The 16,147-nt window shown below is 54.2% G+C and overlaps 8 protein-coding genes across 8 annotated transcripts; 3 read left to right on the top strand and 5 right to left on the bottom strand.

Annotated features, from left to right (window-relative positions):
• Positions 1–230: 230 nt before the first annotated feature.
• BGZ61DRAFT_531026 (amidohydrolase 3) lies at positions 231–1,856 on the top strand (the record flags this gene model as incomplete). Its single annotated transcript, XM_046253651.1, has 1 exon — positions 231–1,856. The coding sequence occupies one exon, from the start codon at positions 231–233 to the stop codon at positions 1,854–1,856; it is 1,626 nt and encodes a 541-aa protein (XP_046106060.1).
• An 823-nt stretch (positions 1,857–2,679) lies between these two features.
• On the top strand, positions 2,680–4,258 carry BGZ61DRAFT_476481 (major facilitator superfamily domain-containing protein; the record flags this gene model as incomplete). The annotated part of the gene is made up of 2 exons (XM_046248806.1): positions 2,680–3,861; positions 3,908–4,258. The coding sequence occupies 2 exons, from the start codon at positions 2,680–2,682 to the stop codon at positions 4,256–4,258; spliced, it is 1,533 nt and encodes a 510-aa protein (XP_046106059.1).
• A 366-nt stretch (positions 4,259–4,624) lies between these two features.
• Positions 4,625–6,744, bottom strand: BGZ61DRAFT_449004 (Alpha/Beta hydrolase protein). The gene is made up of 3 exons (XM_046245545.1): positions 6,289–6,744; positions 5,829–6,246; positions 4,625–5,785 (listed from the first exon to the last, which is right to left on the bottom strand). The coding sequence occupies exons 1-3, from the start codon at positions 6,585–6,587 to the stop codon at positions 4,742–4,744; spliced, it is 1,761 nt and encodes a 586-aa protein (XP_046106058.1). The 5' UTR covers positions 6,588–6,744; the 3' UTR covers positions 4,625–4,741.
• A 378-nt stretch (positions 6,745–7,122) lies between these two features.
• On the bottom strand, positions 7,123–9,273 carry BGZ61DRAFT_211104 (MFS monocarboxylic acid transporter). The gene has a single exon (XM_046238013.1). It carries the CDS (start codon positions 8,849–8,851, stop codon positions 7,154–7,156), a length of 1,698 nt encoding a protein of 565 aa, XP_046106057.1. The 5' UTR covers positions 8,852–9,273; the 3' UTR covers positions 7,123–7,153.
• Positions 8,808–10,925, bottom strand: BGZ61DRAFT_211127 (uncharacterized protein). Its single transcript, XM_046238014.1, has 3 exons — positions 10,126–10,925; positions 9,809–10,083; positions 8,808–9,767 (listed from the first exon to the last, which is right to left on the bottom strand). The coding sequence occupies exons 1-3, from the start codon at positions 10,818–10,820 to the stop codon at positions 8,986–8,988; spliced, it is 1,752 nt and encodes a 583-aa protein (XP_046106056.1). The 5' UTR covers positions 10,821–10,925; the 3' UTR covers positions 8,808–8,985.
• Positions 10,926–10,957: 32 nt separating this feature from the next.
• BGZ61DRAFT_298055 (uncharacterized protein) lies at positions 10,958–11,890 on the bottom strand (the record flags this gene model as incomplete). Its single annotated transcript, XM_046238654.1, has 1 exon — positions 10,958–11,890. A coding segment is annotated over one exon (933 nt), but the record flags the coding sequence as incomplete, so codon positions are not given.
• A 262-nt stretch (positions 11,891–12,152) lies between these two features.
• BGZ61DRAFT_387715 (uncharacterized protein) lies at positions 12,153–13,472 on the top strand. Its single transcript, XM_046242765.1, has one exon. The coding sequence runs from the start codon at positions 12,169–12,171 to the stop codon at positions 13,234–13,236; it is 1,068 nt and encodes a 355-aa protein (XP_046106054.1). The 5' UTR covers positions 12,153–12,168; the 3' UTR covers positions 13,237–13,472.
• Positions 13,473–13,999: 527 nt separating this feature from the next.
• Positions 14,000–15,397, bottom strand: BGZ61DRAFT_449001 (NAD dependent epimerase/dehydratase family protein). Its single transcript, XM_046245544.1, has one exon. The coding sequence runs from the start codon at positions 15,182–15,184 to the stop codon at positions 14,186–14,188; it is 999 nt and encodes a 332-aa protein (XP_046106053.1). The 5' UTR covers positions 15,185–15,397; the 3' UTR covers positions 14,000–14,185.
• Between the last annotated feature and the right edge of the window lie 750 nt (positions 15,398–16,147).

Genomic DNA, 16,147 nt, shown 5'->3' with positions numbered 1-16,147 from the left:
TCCGGATCGGGTGGAGATGAGACGGACAATGGACGGAACGATCGTCTTGGCGCGGCCTCCACTCCACCACGGAGGTAGAACTGGTGATGGCACGTGTATATCTCCGTTCCCCGCTACCAGCTATCTCGGCTTCATGCATGCGCGGTTAGCCCCGGTTAACTTGCGATATAAGAAGCTGGTCCTCATCCGCAATCTGTGTCTTCTACAAATCACTTGCCGCACCTTGCATCATGGCCGCGACCGCTGGAGCTTCCCTCTTTATCAATGGCCGGATTCTGTCCAAGGCCGAAGTCGGCCTCGAGGGCAAAGCCACATTTGCCGAGGGCATGTTTGTCAAGGACGGCGTCATCAAGGCCATCGGCTCGCAGGCTGAGCTTGCCGAGTTCCAGGGCGATGGCGTCGTCACGCAGGACTTGAAAGGACAGACCGTCTTGCCAGGCTTCGTCGACGGCCACATGCATCTGCTCCTGCTTGGCCAGGCGCTGCGCAAGGTCGGTGTCGAGCACTGCAAGACGCGGGATGATATCCTGGCGACGTTGCGCGAGTACGCCAAGGCAAACCCCGATGTGCCGCGAATCCTAGCCAAGGGATGGATGCACTCCATGACCCCAGACGGCGTTGATGCGTCGATGCTGGATGATATTGACCCGCGGCCCATCTTCGTCGACACCAAGGACCTCCACTCGACATGGTGCAACTCGGCCGGTCTCGCAGAGATGAACCTCGGCGATATGCCCGACCCTGCAGGCGGAACCATCCAGCGAGACGAGCATGGCAAGCCGAATGGTGTTTTGAACGAGGGTGCTGTACTGAGCATCGCATGGCCGCATCTCGCGCAGGTGGCCACTATCCAAGAACGCATCGACTGCATGATGGCGGCCTTTGCGTCGTACCACGCTTCTGGATACACTGGAATCGTCGAGATGGCCATGGATGAGCCTGCGTGGGATGCCCTCCTTGCGCTGCGAGAACAGCACCCTGACTTTAACATGCGAATCGTAGCATATTGGCTCATCAAGCCCTCCAACACCGAAGAGGAGCGATCTCGACAGGTGACCAAGGCCATCGAGCTGCGCAAGCAGTTCAACAAGGAGACGTCGCCGGATCTGCGCATCGCCGGCATTAAAATCATCTGCGACGGCATCATCGACGCCTGCACATCGTACCTGTCGGAGCCGTATGCCGTAGCGCCGTCGCCTCCCCCGGTGTGGACCCCGGAGGACCTCGATCCCATCGTGAAGCAGGCCGCCGACGCAGGCATCCAGATTGCCCTCCATGCTATTGGAGACGCCGCTATTCGCATGGCGGTGGACATGCTCGAGAAGCACACCCAGCCCGGTGGTCGTCACCGCATCGAACATCTGGAGCTGGCATCGCCTGAAGATGCTAAGCGACTGGGAAAGCTTGGCCTCACGGCGTCGATCCAGCCCGTACACGCTGACCCGGCGATTCTGCGAGCTTGGCCTCGTCTCATCGGCGAGCATCGATGCGGCCGTGCCTTTGCGTATCGCGAGTTTGCCGACGCCGGTGCGCTGATGGCCCTAGGAAGCGACGCCCCGACTGCTCCGTGGAACCCTCTGCACAACATCTACGTTGCCACGACACGACGATCAGCCCGAGAGCCCGAGTGCGACGAGGTGGTCAACGAGCATTTCCGCCTCGGCATCTGCGAATCAGTCGTCGCTGGCACGGCGGGAGCGGCCCAGAGCGTGTTTGCCGATGATCGAGTAGGAAGCCTAGAGGTAGGCAAGCTTGCAGATTTCGTCGTAGTCGACATGGAGTGGGATGCGCGTACTCTGCTCAAGTCGCAGATGAAGGAGACGTGGTTTGGCGGGAAGAGAGTTTGGAGTAGTTAGGTTACTACGATAGGAGTGTTGAAGGATTAGTGGGAGTTTGGAGTAGTGGAGGAGTTGGGAGTCTTGGTGGGAGTCTTGGGAGAGTCGAGAGCATTGGAGAGTACCGAAAAGCATCGCAGGCATTGCAGACATCGCGGGTATCGCAGCATCGCAGGCATCGTTAGGAGTATCGATAGATTGCAGAAACTGGCACATCACGAGCCTTCATCCCGGTGATTCTTCTGATCTGCTATCAATTGATTCTCGTCTAGAGTCTCGTTTAGTGCCATCCTCGCCACTTGGTCAATGAAGCCAAGGAGCGCAAAGTTGAGTTGAAAACCACACCAAAATAATATCCGAGAGCGATGCGCCCAGATAGGCTGTCTGATAGGCCCTAGAGTTGAGATCCTATCTCGGAGCCTGATCCTGGAGTTCGCGGGTGGACTGATAGGTGCATAGATGTAGCACGCGACCGAGTCATTTTCCCGCGGGAAACACCGGCAATACACTGGCAAAGAACGAAGCCAGCTATCTCTGTTATCCGAGCTAGTGCATCATTATCAACTGAGCCCCACTGGCCTCTATCAGTGCTCCACTGCCAGTGCCAGCCCAACGAACGTTACCCCAGATCAGCCTGTTTCTGGGGTCGCCATGAGTCGAACCCCTCGAGCAAGGGTCCGTTGCCACGAACACAAAAGGCGGCGTCTCGCTGGCCGTTGTCGAGATGGCAGGAGCATCATCGACTCATCTGGAGCATCTTGACCTGACCTGGACTCCGCCGGATCATCTCTCGACTCAATTGACCTCCTCCTGGTGTCATCGTCTTTGACTTGATTCCTTCACAATGGCCGACGTCAAATCCCCAGAAATCGAAAAGCGGCCCATCGACGTCGACGATGTCGAGGCCGACCTCAAGAATGGCAGCATCACCGATCTGGACGAGGCCGAGATCTTCCTCCAGCAACACGGCATTGCCCATTCGCGACTCGAGGAACTCATGGCCGACGAGACAGCCCTCAAGAAACTCCGCCGCAAAGTCGACTGGTCCTTGATGCCTCTGCTGTGCGGCACCTACCTCCTCCAGTACGTCGACAAGCAAGCTCTCGGATACTCGGCCGTCTTCGACCTCTTCGACTCGACCGGCATGACCAGCGACCAGTACAGCTGGATGGCCTCCATCTTCTACTTTGCCTACCTCGTCGCCGAGTGGCCGGCTTCGTATCTCGCCCAGACCTTGCCCACCGGCCGCGTCGTCAGCTGCTTCGTCCTCAGCTGGGGCACCATCCTGGTCTGCACCGCTGCCGCCAAAGACTTTGCTGGTCTGGCCGTGTGCCGTTTCCTCCTGGGCACCTTTGAGGCCGTCATCACCCCGGCCTTTATGCTCATCGTCTCGCAATGGTTCCAGCGTGAGAAGCAGCCCGCTCGCGCCGGTCTCTTCTACTGCTTCAACGGTTTCGGTAGCATGTTTGGCGGCATCCTGTTCTACGGTGTCGGTCAGGCCAAGGGCTGGGACGTCTGGCGCATCATCTACGTCCTGTGCGGAGGCTTGACCATCTGCTGGGGCGTCCTTCTGTTTTTCTTCCTGCCCAACAACATCCTCGATGCCAAGCGCTACACCGTCGAGGAGCGCGCCATGCTGATTGCTCAGAGCGCCGCCAACCGTACTGGTGTCTTCAACCGCAAGATCAAGACTGCCCAGATCAAAGAGGTGTTTTGCGACTCTCAGATCTGGCTGCTGTTCTTCTTCACCCTGCTCAACGAAACCGTCAACGGCGGAATTGCCAACTTTTCCAAGCTCATCGTCAAGGGCTTCACCAAGGATGCCCTTCTGACTACTGCTTACGGCATCCCCTACGGCGCCTGCACTGCCATGTTCATGTTCACCGGACCTTACCTTGCCAGTCGCTTCAAGAACATCCGCACCATTGTCATGGCCGTCTGGCTTCTGCCTACTCTTGTTGCCGTCTGCCTTTTCTGGAAGCTTGACCGAACCAACAAGGGTGGTCTCCTTGCCGGATATTACATGGTGAGTTTATCAGTTTATCCCACATTGAATCTAGCTGACCAAATAGTGTGCTTCCTTCATCGGCTCTCTCATTGTGGCCCTTCAGATGCCTGCCTCCAACGTCGGCGGATACACCAAGCGTACCACGGCCACTGCCTTTGTCTTCCTGGCCTACTGCATCGGCAACATCATCGGCCCTCACGCGTTCCTAGGCTCTGAGGCGCCCATCTACCAGACCGGCTGCAAGCTCATCATCGGCTGCACCGCGGGCCAGGCCGCCATCGCCATGATTCTGCGCTACGTGCTCATCCGCCGCAACAAGATGCGTGATGCTTTGGGACCCGTGGTTGAGGGGACGGACGATGTGCTACAGGATCTCACTGATTTCGAGAACCCCAACTTTAGATACGCATACTGAGGGGTTGCATGACTCCAGGTGCTTTAGACGCTTAATCAATGATGATGACAAGATAACCTAATTGTTTCACTGCCATGTTTCAAGCCATCAAGCCTCAAGCCTCAAGCCACCGACTCTTATCCTGACAACTAGCTTCGGGTGGCGCTGTGTTGCAGTGCATGCGGTAGCGGGCCTAGCCTGAAGTCTAGCTCAATTCTAGTGTCTGTGACGTCATTTGACTTGACTCGTACACTTCACGGAGACTGATTCATGAACATTACATAGCGTCAAATAGCGCCGGACTGTAGAGTATTACTGTTGTACACATGTATCTTTGTATTCGCGCAAATGCCAATTAACGAGTATCACATCCAACATGCGTTTGAGTAAACCCTGAAGACACTAATCTTAGTTCCATCTTCACAAGATCTTAGTTTTGATTATGCTATTAAATAAAGTAACATTTTCAGCCTTAGCCTCAGCAAACCATAATTCATAATTCGTTTAATCCTCCCACTTTGATGAAACCCTCCACCAAAACTCACACTGTTCATCTCCCCATTTGTAGTCTTGTAATTGCGACGCAATGCCAACACCGGTGCCACCAGCCCTCTCGTCATTACCATCTCCCAGTATCATCGTCAATCCCTTTCCGCCCTTCCAGCCCTTCCACTCCGGCCGGTTGGAAAACTTGCCTTTGATGACGTTGGGGTCTCCCTTGGTGATGAAGCTGGTGCAGTAGGCGTGCAAGTTGCCAGCCACCTCATCTTGCGCTTGCGAGATCTCGCGGACTTCCTTGTTGTATGTCTGGTACCGCATCTGGTCGCCGTGGTTGGCGCCGAGGAGCACCGTCTTGTTCAGCGCCCAGTGGTACAGGAACACGGGCTGGTCTTCTTCAGAGTGAGACGTGGCCCAGATGGCAGTCTGTCGTACAGGGCACGTGTATGCGTAGTGGCCATAGGCAGCCTCAAGACGGCGATATTGGGAGCCGACACCCTCGATTCCTCTCGACTCGACGTACGGAGAATTGGGATCGGAAGCAGGGTCGGGATACAAAGCTTCTAGCTGGGCAAACTCGACATCGGTGAGATGCGGGAGTAGCGTGCGGAAGAACTTGCCAAAGTCCTCGGGCTTGTCCGCAGCCTTTGGAGCATAGTAGGCGCCTTCATTGTGAGCTGAGCCGGTCAAAATCGGGAGCCGGTTGAATTTGCCCGACTTCCAAGCGTCCAGTGGTCTCCGGGAAATAATATTGCTGTCCATGACAGGCTGCCAAGCCCAGCGGTTAGAAGGCTCGGATCGAGCAAACACTGCCTTGCCCGCCTTGTCGACAGTCTCGGACGGCAAGCCACGAAGACAGGCGAGGACCTTGGGATCCAGCAGGTTCTTGAAGTGGGCGCAGGGTGTAAGGTCCAGCAGTTCGCGGAAATGCTGGGTATTAAGATCGGCCGAGGGGGGATGCACCGCGCGCGCAGTGTGGGCGCCAGAGTCCATGATGGCTTTGTGGAAGAGTCGCTTCGGTTGGTTTATGTCCATGATGAGATGGCCAATCTGAACTGTTAGCTTGGTATGGTATTTGGACGAGGGGACCTACACCGTGGGCTGCAGCGCTCAATCCCATGATGGTCACATCGTCTGGGTTGCCGCCAAACGCCTCAATGTTCTCCTGGACCCATTCCAGCGCAACATACATGTCCTTGAGACCGAGGTTCAGAAGGTCCTCCTTGGCCGTCAATTGGGTATTTAGGCCCCCAAAGACGCCAATTCGGTATTGCATGCTGACGGCGATAAAGGGTTCCTCGGAGAAGGCAAGCATCGAGTGTGTGTTGTGCATGCGCGCGGCGCCACGATTAAAGGCGCCACCGGGGATGAGAACAGCGACCGGGAGCTTGCCCTTGGCAGGAGATTGGCCGGGGCGGCGCCATATGTTGATGGTGAGGCAATCCTCAGATTCGTAGTCGGGGCCGAGAATGGGGTCTTCGAGGAACGGGACGAGCTGAACTCCAGGGCATCTGAACAATTAGCTGGGTCGTGCGTTGTGGCCAGATGCATACCTGGGGCCTAGGTAAAAGGCTCGAATGGTGTCATTGCTTGAAGGAACAGGCTCGGCGGGAAGAAAACGGCGCTCGCCAACAGGAGGAATGGCATATGGGATGCCCATGAAGCCCTCGAGAGGCTGTGGAAAGTCATCATCGATCATGCGACCAACAATGGTTCCCTGACGGATCGTAACAGAGGGCAAGACATTAGACTTGGAGCCCTGCAAGTTGGGATAGCCTGCAAAGATGGCACCCAGAACAATTGGAATGGCGGCGAGCCATGACAACGACACGCCTTTGCTTTTTTCAGCCATGATGGACGCACTGATCAAGCTGCTGGTCAGTCCCGGTCATCGCGAATCGTCAATAGATAAGAGGTTCCTTGTCCGCGGGCAATGCTTGGCTCATGGATCGACGGTGGAGTCATTGTGAGCCCGGTCATGACATGCCGACGGCGCCTATCTGCCCCGCGTCTTCTTCGTATGATTCATGGATGGGAAGTGGATCGTTTCCGCGCGTGCAGGGAGGGTTTGGGCTACGGCGCTTGAATTGGTGCCGAAGCGGAGACGCCGATCTGGACGGGTGCTGAAGAAGAGCCGATTATCGCCATCAGTTTTCCGCGGGAAACTAACAGGGCCGATCAGAGCCGGGGTGTTGATAGTCTTGGTCGAGTTGGTTGGCCTTGGTTGCGTGGTTCGAGCGCTCGATGGTCTGTTCAATATGCGTATTCTAATAATTCCTGCTATACAACTATCCCACAAGATCAGCCAATCTGTATCGGCAATGCAGAACGAGGCTATCAATGCAAACTAAACTAGCAAAAGACTAACTCCCACAAACAAGACTCCTTCAATGCCAGTCCCGCCATGCAATTGAACAACTAAATAACGATTCCTCGTTGCTTCCACCCTCCTGGTCCCTTCCAAGCCCACAGCAACAAGACGCAACCAGCCCATACAGTGACACTCTCTGCCCAGAATGTCGACGAATAGCAGCGTTTTCCGTGGCAAAAGAGATCCCTGTCCTCCCCTGAACTTGACTGATTGGCACCCGCTTGGTAAACGGCGGAATAGATGAGTCCCCAAAACGTTGAGCCCAGAGCAGGCAACATGGCAATGATGCCAAAGTTGGTGGAAAAGTTCTCCACTCCCCAGATGATGGTGACGATCAAAGGCGTCAGGCTAAAGATGGCACCGTAGCCTGCTCCAACCAATCCGGACACCATCCAGAAGCGCTCTGGGTGGTTCTGGACGACTCCGGAGGCCAAAATCACCAATCCCAGAGACAGCATCAAGGCAAAGGAGAGCAGAAAAGCAACTCGGGAAATGGAAAACCGCCTAGGAGTTGCATCTCGATGAGGCGTAACCTGTACATGCTGCGTCTGCGGGGAAGGGGCTAACAGATCGGTCAGAGTGCCGATGAGGATCCGGGAAAGTGTGCTAGTGACGCCAAAGATTGACACGTGCGTAGCAGCCGAGGTGCGATGCCCGAAACCCTCAGACGTCGGCGGTGAGAGAGTGCCAATGACGGTGCCGAGATTGTTGATAAAGGCCTCACCGGGACCGACCATGAAGAGAAAGGCCAGTGCAAACGGCCACATGGTCCGATCGGTGAGGAACTGCCTTGTCTCGGCATTGAGAACCCAATTCTTCTTCCATTTGGCGTCTTCATCCTTTGAAGGTTCCAACAGGGCCGCATCTTCGGCGCTTTGTTCAACAGTCCCGTAGCTTACAGACCGGCCAAGCAGAGAGCTGCCGTCCAGGAGGCCGCTGTGCTCTAGCTCTTCGATGGCTTCGTCGATGAGATCCTGCTCATCCACGATCCTCAAAGTCATTGTGCCAATGATTCCCAGAGAACAATTCAAGACTCCGAGAAACACAAAGAAGCGAAAGACGTCCAAGTCGCCGATTGAGCCGTCATCACGCCTCTCTGTGAACAATGGACTATTGCCGACCTGGCTCAGCCACATGGGACTTAACCCAAAGCATGTAATGGGCATGGCAAGCGCAAGGCCTCTGTATTTCCCCTTGCCAAAGTTCTTTGCGCATGATGATACGGCCGCCATGTAGATGGAGCAGCTAGCGACGCCGATGCAGACGAAAGCAATCATCATCAATGGAAGCGACCAGGCTCCGTCGGCATCAAGAACGTCGCCATGATATTGGAGATCCAATTTGCGATAGACCCACGCTGCCAGGCCATAGCCACTACCAAAGAACACAGCCGACAACAGAGCCAAGGGTCTTATTCCAACTCGGTCGCAAATGTAGCCGAGGATCGAGATCGGGAGGTAGAGGGCGATAGAACCGGCGATTGCGACGGCGTTTACTTGGAACTGCGTGTAATGGAGGCGTGACTGGAAGAGAGGCGCGTACAGCGAAAAGACGACAATCGAGCCGCCACCGAGGGCGCCAAGGTTAGCCGTGATGAAGGAGATGAGTCGGACAGTGCGTTTCGTCTTCCGCCATCGCCGGCCGTCGGTTTCGGAAACTGACGACGCATAGCTGGAGCTGAATATGGACGTCTGATCAGGGTCGCGCCGAGCAAGAGGCTCGCGCTCGTTGGCAGACGTCGGCATCGTGTTGCGGAGGCTGTTGAAGATGGGAGAATGACTCTCGCCGCAGGATAACGGCCCCTACTGCACCTCATGCAGTCACTTGAGCGCCATGGACCCACGTCATGACGGCAGTCGCGCTAAGCCGAAGCGGACCATCACGTGCCTCCCATGCCATGTGTCAACCGTACTAGACGTTGGGAGTCACCATCCCGTGAGGGGCGAGGCGCTACTCGATCCGACCTCGGCCTCGGTGTTTCTGTGTGGGCAACCGGGATCTCGGAGAGTTCGCAGGCCCATAACCCCGTGGATGTCGGCACGAAAACCCAACCGTCGCTTTGGAACAACTGTCGCGCCGGATATTCGTCGTATGTAATGTCTGCCACCTCGGATCCTGCTGGGCTGGCGGTCTGCATCGACTGGAATAGTGGATGCTGGTGTCTTCTTGACAGGACGCTCCCTACTGGATGGAGGATCTGCATACCCATTTCATAGTCACTGCGCCACGTCAGTAGAAGGTCCTGGTTCCATAGGTGTGCATTCTCCAAGAATGACTCGACCGTCGGGCGAGCGCGGCTTCCGTATTGGTTTTCTGTGTCCCAGACAATCTTTTTCCTGGGACATTCGTAGTAGTGTCGAGAAAACGTCTGACTCAGGACGTTGAAGGCGATGGCCCCCCAGTCTCCAGGTCTCCACGGATCTGCGTGACAGGTGCAGAACTCGGCAACTCCATGGAACTTCCCTTGGAGGCGGTAGATGCCCAACGAATAGGATCCAAAATTATCCGCCTTTTGAGGATTGAATTCCATCCGGATCCAGCTAGTATTCTTCCCACAGGCATCGTCCGGATTCGTGAGGGGGTTTGCGATGGAAGTACTGGATTGCCAGACTAGGCGCGCGTCCTCAAACTTGGCAACCACAAATGTAAAAAGTCGTTTGTCTACAGAATCAGCCTTGTTCGATCTATGGAGAGAAACTCACCTGGTTGGTTATGCTCGTACGGCCAAACGGCAAACACGATGTTGTGCTGGGTCGGGTGAGGGAGAAGGACTGGTAAAGACCAACTCTGCAGGCTGGTTGGAGTTTCTACACCACCAAGATCCAGCTCGGTTGCTTTGCCCTCCCAGGTCCAAACAATGATCACGCCAGCGGCAGTCACAACACCTAGGAATTCGCCTTCGACATAGCAATGATTCGCGACCCCGGGTAGGTAAAGGGCTTTGACTTCTCCCTGCTTCTCCATGTGCGTGATATATCTGACTGATTAGCTAGGAAACATCCACGTATGTTACACTCACATTACGTGGCGATGATCTTGTGAGACTGGATCTTGGAAGACGATGAGCTTGTTGCTGGCTGCTAGCAGTATGGATTGACGTGTTGCCAATGGATTCTTCGGATTCCTCCAAGCAAAACGAAACCGCGTCTTTTCGAAAAGGTCGTCAACTATGATGATGTCTCGGCCATGTTGCCACGTCATCTTGCTATCAGCGTAACACAGAGTGAAGTTGCCTCTCACGAATTCAGGACCTCGGCGGTTGATTGAGTGAGGTCGAACTACATTCTTGAACACGTCAGTGTCCCAAGCAGAATCCCATAGAATCATCTTCTTGTCGAAGAAGCGGGCCATCTGGCGCTTTTTCTTTCTCCTCATCGCTTCGACAAATAATTGCCGTGATGTTGCACTTGGAAACGTTTCACAGACGCCGGGTGCGAAGCGCCTGCAGAGTGACGTAAGAACCGCATCATGCGACCAAGCCCTTGCCCATCCTTTGGACACCGACCGACAGGCGATGATGTCCTCCAAGTCCAGGTGAGCGATCAGGTAGCAGACGATTTCTGGGGGTACGTCTTCCAAACCGGCAAGTTGGATTTGCCTGCCTTGTACCAAGTTTCGGAGGTGCAGAATTTCCCAGGGCGAAAGGCCAGAAACAAATCGATCCAGCTCGGCTTTCCTCGCCGGCGGGATTCCGGATGGGTCGAGGTGTCCCATGGCTTAGGTGTAGGTTGGAGGATGAAAGAGTTCAGATTGGTATGTGCAGCACACAAGAAGTAGCCAATCATGTGACCCGCATGCAACAAATACTCGAGTTCACACCAGACAAGCAATTAATTATTTGGTGCCGTCCCTGCCATATCTGTCCACCATGTCTTGATGCCGGCGACATCACACCAACCCAGCTCTGTCGGGTTTTGAAACCACCATGGCCCACGGTCGCTTGCGTACTTTTTCAGACTCCCACCGTCGAAGCGATGATTTTTTACGCCCACAAGCAATACGGCGCTTCCAACTTCGGGCGAGAACCCTTCGGGATCGAGAAAGACGGTCAGATGCACCTGCTTGGACGTTGACGGGTCGGTGAGTCGTGCCGTGCGTTGTCGATGCGGGGGGAGGTTGGACGCCTCCACCGGAGATAGCGACGCCACAATAGCGAGAATATTGCAAGACCAGTTCTGGGCGTAGGGCAGATGAGGGATTGATCGTAGCGTGGTGAGTTTTAGAGGCGTCTGGGGGTCGTGCCAGTCGCGGGCGAGAGCGATAGGTTGAGCTTTTGGGATGTTTGGTTTTGTCTTTTTCGGATATGCCAACGTTTCGAACTCTTCAAAAGCTTCTTCGGCTGCGTCCGAGCCCTGGGTTGCATCGAAAAACCCGGGGAATGGCTGAATCACTGGGTGAACGGTCGGCCGTTGGATAGAACGGTACGAATCGTTCCAACCGACGGGGACGATGTCCTCAATGACCAGATACACCATGACGCCACCATCGGACTCCTCCCACTTGGCGTACAGGCTGTCGCATCGTATGTAGGACCCCACGAAAAGGTCACCCATTTCAACAAATCGGTGCATGTTTCCCGGGAGAAGGGCTTGGATGCACAACACTCCATCACCCAGTAACAACCGCACCGCCTGCCATCTTCCAGAGCGTGACACCGCGACGCAATCGAGGCCTTCGACGAGAAAAACAGACCCAGCCACGCAGAATCGAGTCCTTAAGATATCTCGAATGACGGGAACGAATTCAAACGGATCGCCTAGGAGCGTCACGGCGGTAGGGTCGAGTACCGAATCAGGCATGTGTGATGTTGACAGAGTCAAGTTGCCCAGTGCGTATCCAATCAGTGTGGAACTTAATTGACTGCACTAGAGGCATGCGGCACATCGCCAGTTCAATAAATAAATAGAGTAACGTCCAATGGAAGATTAGACGAGGGGAATGACAATAATAGACGATAAATTGGAAAATAAGATTCGTAAATATTACATCAGGCCTTGTACTATGATGAACTAACGCCTCCACCGTCTCGGCGGGTCGCATGTTTCCCCTCACGCACCTCAAGATGGACAGTCCGTATTCACGAGAATTGACAGTCGCCTTTGGCGCTCTGCAAGGAGCGGCACAGCTAAGCCAGTCCATCGTATCGGCAAAAGACAAAGGCGTCATCGAGAAGGAGGATTTGAGCCCGGTGACGGTGGCCGACTTCGCAGTCCAGGCCCTACTTACCGCAACCATCAAGAATGCATTCCCAGGAGACCGTGTCGTTGGCGAGGAGGATGCGTCCGACTTGAGGAAGAGTCCAGTGCTGATGGAGCGAGTATGGGAACTTTTGAACCGGAACGCCGGGACCCAGTACAAATTGCCCGCGACTCGGGATCAAATGTGCGATCTGATTGATGAGTGTGGCTCTGTTGTTCCAGGAGGCCAAGGATCTGGACGGACCTGGGTTTTCGACCCCATCGACGGCACCAAGACATACGTCAGAGGCGAACTGTATGCGATCAACATGGCACTTTTGCTCGATGGAAAGCAGGTGGCTGGCATCGTGGCGTGCCCCAACATGTCCATGGACGCAAAGGCACCGCTGCGAAACGAAAACATCGATCCTACCGGCCAAGGCTGCATCGTCTTTGCTGTCAAGGACCATGGTGCCTATGTCCGACCATTGAGTGGAAGCATCGCGGACATCCAACCGAAAAAGTTGGCTCGCCACGCCGAGGGGCAAGACGTTCGCTTCGTCACCTGCGCCAACATTGTCGACTCGGCCCTTGATGGCGTCCACGAGGTGGTTGCCGACCGACTCAACGCTACGTATCCCGGATGCGATCTTGTGCCCTGGGTTCTTCGGTGGGCAGTGCTGGCAATGGGCCTCGGCAATACGACGGTCTGGGTGTACAAGCGCAAGGACCGATATGGAAAGGCTTGGGATCATGCGGGAGCCATGTTGTTATTCGAAGAGTCCGGCGGCAAGATTACAGACGTACGTGGTAACGTGATTGATTTGTCGGCTGGAAGAACGATGAGCGCCAACTTTGGGTTCATCGCTGCGCCAGCCGACATCCATGGTCGGGTACTACAGACAGTGCACGACGTTCTTCGTGAGCAAGACAGGCAGGATTTTTTTGAGTAATATATGAAGGCGTATTCACCAAGTTACCCCTGCCGTTGCGTGGCTATATCGATGTACCAATCACCAAATAAAGCAAGAAGCTTATGCCTCTTTTCTACCTCGTCTTCCCGCCCTTGACTCCTGCTGTCAAAATAGTCCACAAAAGCACGACGGAAATTCTCGGGAGCCTCTACAAGAAGAGCGTTCGGCGACAGTTCTGAGGCTATCCAGTCACTGAACGCTTTGTTGAATTCTGCTTCTTTTGCTTCCAGCTCTGCTTTTGGTCGCCCGTCTTTCTCGGCGTGGATCAGATGCGTATACGCAAGACGCTCTGTAAAAGGGTTTGGTTGACGACGTTCCATGGTACTAGTCTAAAATAGTCAGTGTCATATCAGTATCCATTCTCTTAAAGCCATACCTTGGTGTCCTTTGACTGAAGTCTGGTAAAGATATTGTGTGGCGATAGGCGGTAGATGTACTGCGGGATGGTTTGCTGCTTCAAGTTGGAAAGGTCTTGAATGGCGAATTATATACCTGAGCACGGGTGGGATGCTGGTGAATCTGTTACTCGGACTTGCCACTGAGATTGACTGGCCTCTGATCGGTGAATCTCACCACTTGAGCTATTAATCACAAGAGTAGTTCCATTTGCGCCTAGGCATTGTTATTGGGCATATAAATACATTCCCTGATTTAAGATAGCATTAACAATTTGACTAGGATAGTTGTTTGGGAATGCTATGCTAATAAAGATAATTCTTAATATTTATGAAAAGACTTATTCCTAGTATTTGTTGATACATTAATTCTTGACTCCGTGAATCTTGTTGGATGAGATCACGGCGTCACTTAGACATGCGATCTTGATGCACGAACAATTGACTGGGTGAGTTCTACAAGAATCCTCTATATTTAAGATAATCTGTCTCCTGAATTGTGCGTCGTGCGTCTTTACGGTGACTACTGCTAATCACCGCACAGTATACACCCCCGTGCTGACTGCGTGATATCCTCTCTTGCCGACCTTTCCAGTCAACTCGCTCTTCCATGGCTTCCCCTGTTCGATCAAACCGACAGCCTTTTCGAATGTGTACTCTGGCTTCCATTCAAGATCTCGAACAGCCTTGCTGGAGTCGTAGACCCGGTCGATTCTGGCCAGGTATCCCCAGTTGAGGTCGCGGAAAACCTTTTCGCAAGCGGGAACGACGGCCTCAAAGACTTCCTTCGGGTTGCTGTCGAGCTTGCGCAGTGTCTCGGGGTCGTTGGCAAAGGGAGGCGGTGCGCTGATAACGTACTTGCCCCATCCAATGTCCTTGGCCTTGGCCATGGCGCAGACGGACGCGCGGACCATATCCTCAATGTCGCATCTGCGGTAGGCTAGCTCGAGAACCTTCAAGTTGTCATCCGCGAGGGCAGTTCTCCGGTCTTCGTCGTCGTCCTGCTCAGGGAAGAAGCGGCTCGTGCGGAGGACCAAGACCGGCATGTTGGTCTGCTTGTGCACAAGAAAGCACATGTCCTCGGCGGCAACCTTGGTGGCGCCATAGATGTTTTTAGGGATGGGAACGACTGACTCTTCGATCCAAGCGGCAGGCGATCCTGGTTTGGGGCTCAGTGCGGCGCCAAAGCTGCTTGTTGTGCTGAAGAAAACGAAGCTGTCGACTTGCTTCTTGGCAGCCTCCTCCAGCAGAACCAAGGTCCCCGAGATGTTGGTGTCGATAAAGTCCTGCTTGGAGTGGCTTTCAACATGAGGTTTGTGGAGAGTCGCAGCGTGAAGGACGTGTCGAATGGGGTTCTTTTCCAGGATCGAGGCCACAAATTCCCGATCCGAGATCGACCCGATGTGGTGAGTGTTATCGGAAGCTAAGATGTCGATGCCAAGAGGTGTGAAGCCCAACGCCGGCAGCGCAAGCATGAGAGCAGTACCGAGGTGGCCGGACGAGCCAGTCACGAGAACATTGTAGGAAGCCATTTTGGAGAGTTGCGTTGGAGGAGAGAGATGAGATGAATGAGGAGCTTGAATATGTAGGCGGGGTGGGCGGCTCAACCGGCGAATGACTCAACCCTACAGCGCCGGCTTGCCAAGCCGCAACGAGTTGCGTTCCAAGGGCAAACGCGGAAGCAAAGATTGAAAGTCGAAACGAAGTCTCGTGGGCGAGTATTCCGAAGTGACACGGCCACAGACACCAACTGTGATTCACAGACGAACGGTTGCATGCATGCGCCGGGCCACATCGTCTAATTGTCGGAGCAGTGCCCGAGTTGATTCAAGAACCGACCTAAGCGACGATTGCCCCGGAGTCTGTCCATCGGCTTCAATTGATATCTGTAATATGTGTTCTTTTCGTGCACCTTGCGTTGCGTGTGACTCGAGCAATATTGTGTGCGATTCGGTGATGCAGGCCATGCCCGGGGTAGAACGGGAGGAAGGAGGTTGGTCTTTGTCGCGGAAGGGATGTCGGAAACGAAACGGGCCCTGGGAGTGACGGGATCTTTCTTGAAAATGATGGGCTCGTCCAAGACATCACTCTTCGCCAATATTCGCAGAACGAGAGCGAGGAGGGAGTGCGGTCGAGCCACGATGAGAAGGCTTGATGGCCTTGTTGAGACAACGCAAATGAGAGCCGTTTATCAGACCACTGTCGGCAACCAAGTAGACGTCTACTGAAAAGCCACTGAGGAGCAGAGTTTTATGGGTATATCTGAACATAATGATAATCTTTTAGGGTACATCTTAAATGAATGCTACCTAAAGATGAAAAGTCGAATAAATAAGCCTACCACCTTCGGGTTCTGGCGCGAGATCAGATGAAGCAAGTGTGAACTTGAAAGCCGTCGGAATTATTTTTCTCAAAAGCATATTTCTTTGCACAGCTGTGTGTGTGTTCGGACATATGATGAACTCTGGCTAGGTCAACGCCGCAGAAATGTCAAT

Source organism: Ilyonectria robusta (assembly GCF_021365365.1).
Source record: "Ilyonectria robusta strain PMI_751 chromosome Unknown BGZ61scaffold_7, whole genome shotgun sequence".
Classification (NCBI taxonomy): Eukaryota; Fungi; Ascomycota; class Sordariomycetes; order Hypocreales; family Nectriaceae; genus Ilyonectria; species Ilyonectria robusta.
This window is presented reverse-complemented; position numbering and strand designations above follow the sequence as displayed.